Source organism: Cryptomeria japonica, chromosome 10 (genome assembly GCF_030272615.1).
Source record: "Cryptomeria japonica chromosome 10, Sugi_1.0, whole genome shotgun sequence".
NCBI lineage: Eukaryota > Viridiplantae > Streptophyta > Pinopsida > Cupressales > Cupressaceae > Cryptomeria > Cryptomeria japonica.
In genome coordinates, this window is record NC_081414.1 from 100,531,311 (window position 1) to 100,541,261 (window position 9,951).

Below are 9,951 nucleotides of genomic sequence, written 5' to 3' on the forward strand. Positions count from 1 at the left end.
AAATTTCAAAATCGGTTTAGACAGTTATTTTGGTGATGGAGATTTCATATATTTTCATTTGCAAGATATGACTGCACATTTTATCTGGCATAAATGATTATGTATTTATTCCCCAATTCATTCAGAAACATTCAAAGTCAGAAAAAATAAAATTCTAGAATATGTTTCTCGAAAATTCAAATGAAAAATGTAAGGTACTTTTCTTCACCACAGATAGCAATGTAATTGTAGAAACTTTGAAAGCACATAGCTCTAGAATAAAGTCAAATCGATTGAAACAATGAGATCCTCATTGAAGATAGAAGAGCCTATTACCTCTGCAAACGGCCTTTGCATGCAGAATTTGTTTTACATTGCAAACGACTTATCACAAGCCAATGACTTTGGCAGTCATACAGAAAAATGTTAAAAACAGAAACAAAATCAATTATACAACACAATTTGAATTCCATGAACCTCTTCACTTGCACTCCAGAGAAATCTGGTCTTGCCATGAAATTTTTCTCTTTTCTGGGATTGCTGTGACAAACATATTGGATCTATTTCCAAAAACAGATGTCTTGAGAGCACTAACCAATCCAACATTGCCATTGAATGGCTTCTGCTGTGAATTTTGATCGGTATCATTAGTCCTGAATTGCTCCCTAGATGCAGGAACTTTTGTAGAATCCAATAGATTCTGCACATATCAGGAAAAAAGAAAACGTTTATTGAAAAATTTTCCTTACCCACTGAAACCAAATATACAGTAATTGGCTAGTCAGAATCCCTTACATTCTTATGTGTCATAATAGATTCTGGCATAGGGGCTCGGGAGGTAGGTTTTCCGCTACAGCCCATTGGCTGTGCAATGGCAGAAGTAGTCTCGTTATCTCTGGGAATGGAAGGAGTTTCTTTCAGCTTCTTCAGTCTTCTTCTCAAGAATCTGCGCAAAAAAGGCAACGATTAATAAAAACTCCTAGCTCTCGTTACTTTAGAAACACATTCTAGCAGGGAGTTTCACGGCATACTCCAACCCATTAAAGGTAACTCTAACTGCAAATAGATCCAATGTTTACCGCACATTTCACAATCCACTAGAGGTAACCCTAACTGCAAATAAATCCGATGTCAACGGCAGATTTCACAATCCACTAAAAATAACCCTAGCTGCAAATAGATCCGATGTTTACCGCAGATTTCACAATTCATTAAAGGTAACCCTAACTGCAAACAGATAAGAAAACTTGAACACAAGGTTCGCAATTTCTAACCTGACTTCTGCTAACAGGGTCGCTTTTCTGATCTTAGCTGACTGCACCCGATCCTTTAACGCCGCAAACTCCTGAGATTTTCACGAAAAATAAAACCAATAAAAAGCAGATCTCTGATTCAAAACCCAAAACTAAGACATACAGCCGAAAACCTAATCCAGACAAACCACAGGAGAAATTTCAGAAGCTAGGGTTTGAAAAACCTTACATCTTGAAGCAGAAGATAATCCTGCATGAGGCTCGCATGCTTGGAATCCACATCATGGGGCACCAGTGCGCCGACAGCCGCTCGCTTCCTCGACATGATTTACAGCGGCCGCAACCACACCACGCCTGACCAGGCTTTACAAACAAAGGATCCAAAACCCTCACAAATAAATCCCTCTAAGGGCGTGCAGATTCTGCCAAATGAGGAAAAAATAAAGAGCCAGCGATGCGCAGCTGCATCGGGCAGGGCAGAGGAATGAAGCGTAACAGGAGCAGTACCAGACACAATACAGGCGGGCAGAGATGCACCAGGGCAAGATGGGGATAAAAAAAGGCAAAAGCATAACGATGCCATTGATTGGATGTGGGAGGGAAATGTAATGCCGTGCGGTGGAAAAAGATTTTTTCGCGGGGAAAGCGGTTGGATTGAAAACCATATGAGCTGTTTGGTCTGACCTCAACTGAAGGTGATATGGCAAACGCCCACTTCCACTTGTTTTGGTGTAGGTACCGGCCCTCCCGCAATAACTATTCTGTGTAAAATCTCGCTGTCTACTGCTACTCATTCTTCATTCTCTTTCTCTTTTTCTGTTTCCCCTTCACCTCATTCGGGAATCGAGGGTGGGTAAGTAATCTTTTTTCTTGGGCGGGACGCAAGGGCAACATTATTTTTTCGTATTTGTCGCAGACCGAGACAGCCAATAATATTACGCAACAGCAATTGCAGAGTAGGGACTGGAATTTAACAGGTTGGAAAATTCCTACGGCCGTGATTTGCTGTGTGGGTGCGTTGAAGGCGGGATTAAATGTCACGTCGTGCACCCTGCTCAGATGATGGACATCTTTTATTCGGGAGTGTGGGCCGGGGCTGAGCGTGAAGCCAAGGAGAGGGAAGGCATCTTTAGGTGTAGCAGAGATATCAAGATATTCATTCAGCCTCCATTTTTATACACACATGGCTATAAAAACAATGTGCAGTGTCAGTTTTCCCGCAAAATGTTAAAGGGATCCAAAGAAAATTCCCGGAAAAAATGGTCCAAATGCTGTCTCCTGCTGGAAAATGCTATTAAGTCGCTCCTGGAAAAACACTGTTCAGTCGCTGGAAGTGTCTTTATCTATGGGTAAGATTATTCTCTCGCTATACTAAGCACTTTTTAAAGATATTCTTTCATTGTCTCATACTCCTTTTTTCTAATCAGGGAAGGTTAGGGGAAGGTTAGCTCAGGGATTTGGAGCTTAGTTTTTTGTTAATCTAAAAGTTTCACAGCCTTTTTTATATCAAGAAAAATGGGAAATGGGAAGGTTAGTTCAACAATTTAGAGTTATGGGTAAAACTATTCTATCATTATACTCAAGCACTTTTTTAAGATATTCTCTCATTGTCTTAACCTAAAAGTCCCATACCCATTTTTTTTTGTGCTCAAGTTGATTTTACTTTTAAATTAATTGATAGATAAATATTAAAATTAATTGATATATAAATATTAAAATTAATTGATATACCTGAAACTTTGAGAGATAGTAAGAGGCACATATGAAATTAAATCTTCTAAATAATTATGTTTTTGTTTTTCTTTCATGGATATGTTGGGCTCATATAGTGTTGTCATTGTAGGAGATACCTCTCAACATAATCATTTAATTGTCTTTTATAATTTGTGATAGTTATGAACAGCCCAATTCTCTAGCTTCTTAGCTTTGCATATTGTAATCCTATCCTTGATTGTGTCAAGATGCATCAAGTTGTCTAGTTTATCAAAACTAAAACTCAAATTTTCTATTGTCAAAGCTAACTTTTAAAATTTTGTTGAGAACAAAGTTAACAAATACAATGAATGCATAAGCAAGTAGTGAACAAATCTAATTAATTGGTTAGGGTAACATGTAATTAACGTGAAAAAACATGTAGAATCATATGTATTAACAAATTCAAATCAGCAAACCATAAGAATGGTGTATATATGTGGAGAAACACTTTTAAGGGATAACTACAAAACCAAATAGATGTTGAGCTTGTACTATTCAAGAACAAATGAACGACATCAATATAATCTACTCAAACTCTATAACCTGATAGTATTCTAGTTGCATAATAAAATTTTACTTGCAATAAACCATAAAGCCTTTAACGCATACGCTCAATATATATACCAAAGGGAACTAAGAAACCAAAAGTGGTTTTGGTAAAATAGTGGCCACCAAAACCATGGTCCACAAGAAAAAACCCATGTCCCACTATGCATTAAATCATATACCCAAGATATAAATAACTATGGTGAGCACCTTTGACCTCACTACTCAAGTAGGCACAATTCCCCAAGTCTAGTGCTCCATGATGAAAATACTAACCATCATGGGTCCCATCAATTATAATAGTATGCTCCACTCTTCTCTATTAACTTTTGAGCACTACATTAAAGAGATGTAGCCAAATTCATTGATTAGCACAGCTATGTAACTCCCACCATTGGCCTTTGTGCATAACCTCCTTGTTCAATACAATTGCAATAATATTCCAAGATTAAGAGAATAATATAAATTAAATACAATTGCAATAATATTCCAAGATTAAGAGAATAATATAAATTAAATAAATATGTCTCATCTCTCCCATGGGCATATACTTGTACTCTATTTAAAGATTGTTGGAAATATAAACGGTAGACATAGTATTTGAAAGGTTAATATCGCATGTAATCCCATCCTTCACCACTTGAGATCATAGCATTGCAGTGACATAATAGGAGACATGAAATAAATTGAGTATAAGAAGAGCTAAGGCACATAGCTTTCCAACACCAACTATCAAGAGTGTTTGCCTTTTCAGTCATGACCTCACCACTCTTGACCATCTTGTGAACAAATTGATATATTACAAGTATATATGATTAATATGAGCATGGTGCATCAGATTCCTAGCCAAACAAGTAACACTCTATCAAAAGAAATTATAGCAACCCAATAATCAAACCAGTACTTGAACATAACCTTTAGAACTGTAGCATCATAAATTGTAACCATGTACGATTTACACTACTTTTTGTGCTCATGCCTTAGTGTGTCCCATTTTTGCTCTCACCCAAGCCTATTTCTATAATTTTACCTCAAACTGATATATCTATCTGCACAATTATCTAAACCTTGTGTCGAGATGTGCGCACCCCTTCCTTGGCCTGTTCACCTTATTTTGGGTGGCCAAGGATGTTTGGGGTACCCTTGTCCTAGACAAGGGCATCTGGGATGTCCTTGTCCCCCCAAATTGGGCCCAAATTCAAACATAATGGTGTCTGCTTCCCACTAGTCAACTCTTGATCACGATGCCTCAATTTGACTGTTGGAGATCACCCTGATTTGTGAAATACCTTGAGAACCCTATATACGAGTATTATTTCCATTAATTTTCACATCCGCAATCCTTCAAGCACTCTTCAAGATCTAGACATCATGTAGCAGCAAATTACATCAATCTTCATGAAAGCATATATGTTCATGTTTGATTTCCTTTAGGTTGTGTCATGTCATGTCATGTTATTGCTTCAAAACTTGTGATCACATTCAAAGAGCATTGCACCATCAACCTTCATCAACAATAGCAAATCTAAGGTGTAACATTCAGTGTTTTACTTCAATATTTCAATTCAATTTAAGGAATTCCAAACCTAGGGTTTGACCTAGGCAAACCCGTATCCCCGTCATAATTTATCTTCTTATGTGTGCAATTGACAAGTTTGAAAGCCACAATTGCAGAGGAGATGGAGACAATCAGATCCATCTTTTGCAAAAGTGAAAAGTGGAGGACAAGGTCGTCCCACACACCTATGTCTGACATTTTTTTAACAAATCTAAGGAGGATATTCACGACTGCATTTTCATCTTGAAAAGATAACTTTTGTCTACATCTGACATTGTGAGGACAAGGTCGCCCAAAGCATCCTTGTCCCACACTTTCAAACTTGGATTTCATACACAAGTTCTTCATAGCTTCCTTATTCCATATTTGTATTTGTGTCTACACATCAAATCTAAAACTACCTATTCATGCTTATTTTTATCAATTTTACACCTTTAACCCTAGATCTAGCATTCAATTTACATCTTTCCATAGCTCATTTTCAACTCAAACAAATGGATCGACAAAAGTCAATCAACATTCGTCCTTTGGGATTGAATCTATTGACTTCACCTCCCTTAATGTAACTAAGTGATGAAAACTGGCTTATTCATTGTTTACATAGCTAAACTAGTGAATACCCTATTTTCACCTCACTACAAGAACCATATTTCTTTTTTATATGCATGTTTAGCAATCACATACTTTTCTTTCATTGTACATAAACCAATCGTGGGTTTCTTTTTACTCATTCAACTAATAGCTCCTCCACATAAAGAAAACACATAACCACTCATGGACCTCTAGCTATCCAAATCACCAGTATAATTTGAATCAACAATGCCCTGTGTATCTAACATCTTACCCATGTCATTTTTAGGATTTAGGTGTCATCAACCTTGTACAACCTTGAATTATTTGTTCCCCTAGTGTTATTTGTAATTTACCCATAAGGGATGAAATCATTTAACCAATGATGGTAAAAGAGCTCATGTAAAGATAAAGATACAATTACCATTTGGACTTAAGGTAAATGACAAAATAGCTAGGTGTCCCCTTTGGAATCTTATATTTTGAGGTGTTTGGACACATGTAAGGTGTTGCAAATGCATGTATGAAAGTTACGACAAATATCATGTTACTATGAGTACATTTATGACAAAATATTGTATTTTGGGTTGCATGCATGATTCTAAGAAGGTAGTTGTGGGATTTTTCCAAGTGGTGTTGCTACTTGTTTTGTGATAACACAGTGGTTTCACTCCCAGCAGGTTCTATAAAATGGGGCCTTGAACTAGTGGTTTGTATCAGGTTTTGTTTAGTTGTGCAGGTGTCTAGGTGTTGTCAAATTTTATAGGGATCTTTAGAGAAGTATATTGTTGTAATATTTCATTGGATTAGTAATATGCTTGCCTCTCTTTCTATGGTGAAATTTTTTTCCTTAGGGGTTTCTCGAGTTAAAAATGGCATTAACTGTGTTATGGTTCTTTCTTTGATTTTGCACTTACATTCTTTGAGATTCAAATTTGCAAAAACTTTGTTTAAGTTCATATTGCAAGATTTCTTCACATTGTTAATCAAAACTTTGTATAAGAGCTAATATTTTTGTTGAGGAGGCACACCTTTCTCTTAAGTGTTGAAGGTTTATTGCTTTAGTGGGAGCTTTTGATTTGTGGGTTTTCGCAGATCTGTGAACAATTGTATATCATGGCCTCTACCTCTTGTACTATATTGAGAAGTTCAATGAAATTGGTTACAAGATGTAGAATTCAAAAGTGGAAGATCTCCTTGAAGAGAGAGATTGGCGGTTGCTGTTTTAGAAGCAAAGAAACTAGCTACCTCTATTTCGTTGGATGAAAATTGGAAGAAGTTAGATAAGAAGGCATGAGGGACCATTGAATTGTATCTTATAGATTTTGTCCTCCAAAAGCCTCTACAGAAGAGACCACATACAAGTTTTGGAGGAAGATAGGTGAAAATTACCAAACTAAGAGTTTGTCTAACAAGTTATATATGAAAAGATGCTTGTATTCTTTGAAAATGAAGGATGGTGATTTAATTGTTGAACATTTGAATGCTTTTAATTTGATAATATAAGTTGTCTTGCATCAATAGATGTTAAGTTAGAAGATGATGATAAATGTATTCTCTTGCTTTTCTCTTTACCTGAATCTTGAGAAAATCTAATTGTTGCCATAAGTAGTGGTGGTGTAGAACCTAAGATGGAAAGTGTGATTCACATACTCCTTTCAAAAGAAATAAGGAGAAATTTCATGAGTGTAGGCTTCCAAGATGCCTACATGTTTGAAGAAGGTCGAAGGAGAAAGGGTCAAAAGGGGATAAAAAGGACAAGTCAAAAGGATGTTCTAAGATCCCAAAGTGTTGGAATTGTGGCAAGAGAGGGTATGTGAAGGAGTGTAGGAACAACAAAAAAAGTACCAAACCCTCCACAAATAAGTCCTCCTCTGATGATGATTTTGATGCTTTGTTTATTTCAAATAACTCTATTGGTAATGATGCTTGGCTTGTTGATTTAGATGCCTCCTTTCACATGAATCCTCACAAAAAGTGGTTTTCTATATAATCAACATATGATGGGGGAGGTGTTTTCCTTTGGAATAACAATATGAACAACATTGTCGATAAGTGAAAGGTAAAGTTGTGTTTTAGTGATGGGAGGGTTAAAACCCTTAATAATGTTTTACATATTCCAAGACTTGCGATAAATATGCTTTCAGTATCCAAGTTGAATGATTCTAGAATGCATGTGAGATTTGATAATTCTAGTTACAAGTTGATAAGAGGGAGTAAGAGATCTCAAACAAGGACTATTTTTAGGCTGCATACATCAAAGGAAGTTAAGGTACCAAAATTGTTGGCATTCTACACTCTTATGAGAATAATTGGCGTTGTCATTGATGTCAAAGGGGGAGTAGTTAGTGGAGAGAAAAATACATGTACAGAGGAGATCACTTGCTCAGGGGGAGCACATCTTTTTGGATATCAGTGTCTTTGGGATTGTCATGAATCTAACAAGAACAACTTCTTACACTAACCTTCAGAGGATGGTTATACAAAAAAATTTAATCTTTATAATAGTATAGAAACTAAACGGAAATAAACATAAATAGCATGCATACCACAACATAATGATTTTCATGGGGAAAACCCTTTCAAGATAAAAACCCACACTCTAAAAGTCACCCAATATATTACTTGGAAATCAACAAAAAATTATAATACACTTGTAGAGCAAGCTTCACACAGAAGCATCACCAACAAAGATCTAGAGGTAACTCAACAACTATCGGGCTCTCAAAGTACATCACAATGTACAACCATAATACAATGCCCTCATAAAATAGGGTTGACTTATAGGGAAAACAAAGCACATAAAATGTCCAACGTTAGATTTTGAGACCTAATGATAAACAATTTCGAGATTTACAATGTGTTAGTCCACCCGTAAGTTTTCCTTTTATAAAAAAAATATTCCAATTTGTGGGTTGTCTTTTTGTGCCTTTTGTTTCCATCGGGTCATTTGTTCTCTTCGTACTTGAACCGTTGAACTTTTTTTTAAAAAGGGTTCAAGGTTCAAAGCGTAGTTTTGAAAAAAAAAGTCAGTTGTTCCGGTCTTTGTCACCAAAATTTCAAACGCGTTCACTTGGTCTTCGGTCATTGAAGTTTTGAACTCATTGAACCTCGTGTTCAAATGGTTCAAAGGTTCAAGGTTCAAAAATGCCTTTTTAATGGGACGCGGCAATGTATTGTTATATGACGAGCACGAGTCTTTCTTTTTATGTTAAGTTGATATGTGGTCTTGAACCTTGAACCAAATTTTCAAGCGGTTCAAGAGGTTCCAGGTTCACTTTAATTATTCCTTTTCTTTGTCTCTCGTTCCCGGTGTTGTTTATGTGCCGACCGTTACTGTTTTATTGCTTAAATGAACTTGAACCATTGAAACTTGTGTTCAAGTGGTTCAAGGTTCATAAGTTCTTTTCAAACTAATCCAAAAAAGTTTTTTTGGTGGAAATAAAAGCGGCGTGACAAGAAGGAATATTCCCTTATTCGGCTTTTTGAAATTCTAAATGTGGAAAGTAATCATGAAAATATCAAATTTCCTGTGCGGAAGTGATGGCTAATTAAGAAGGTGTCAGGTTTGTCATTTCACCATTACTTCGCACGCTTGAAGTAAATCATGATGAAGTGTGTGCAACCCTATTGATATTTGCCTGTCTAATTAAAGGAAGATGTATGGGTATATTTCCATATTTAGGAAGGTCGCAGTTGCCTGACTTCAATTAATTGGAGGCACCAAAGGTAAATCCAGCACTATTCTCTAGAAGAATTTCCAGTTTTCATGGTGTTATCGGGTAAGTTCAGTTGTCTTCTCCTATGTTGTGTTTCTTTGTGCACTGAAGTTTTACCAGTATAGAAAAGGGGAAGATCTGAAAAATTGTTGGGGTAGCATATTATATTGTTGTTAGAATTTATTGGTTAAGGGAATAGATAGTTAAAATGAGGCCTATGCTGCCAAAGTTGGACCGAACCTCATGTTTAGTGAGTATCTTGCCGGAAATGGAAGACACCTCCTTGGTTCATGCAGATTTGGGGAATTTCCTTGAAAGGGCTAAGAATCCTCAGGCTGGGTCGCTAATGGAGAAGATAGTTAAGAGTGGTCTTGTGGAAGCTGTTGCATTTCCATTAGCCGCGTTGTGTCTAGATTTAGTGTTGGCTTGTATGAATAGATATGATTCCGAGAACAGATGTATTAGAACTAGTGATGGTGAAGTGTTAGTCCATATTAATAGGGAAATGGTGATGGCGATAATGGGAATCCCGCATAAAGTGGAGTATGAGGATTGGACCATTGGAAATTCA

At 36.5% G+C, this 9,951-nt stretch overlaps 1 protein-coding gene across 1 annotated transcript; it reads right to left on the minus strand.

The window, feature by feature from the left end:
- Positions 1 to 251: 251 nt before the first annotated feature.
- LOC131072553 (uncharacterized) lies at positions 252 to 2,545 on the minus strand. Its single transcript, XM_058008725.2, has 4 exons — positions 1,462 to 2,545; positions 1,254 to 1,324; positions 775 to 925; positions 252 to 679 (listed from the first exon to the last, which is right to left on the minus strand). The coding sequence occupies exons 1-4, from the start codon at positions 1,555 to 1,557 to the stop codon at positions 461 to 463; spliced, it is 537 nt and encodes a 178-aa protein (XP_057864708.1). The 5' UTR covers positions 1,558 to 2,545; the 3' UTR covers positions 252 to 460.
- Between the last annotated feature and the right edge of the window lie 7,406 nt (positions 2,546 to 9,951).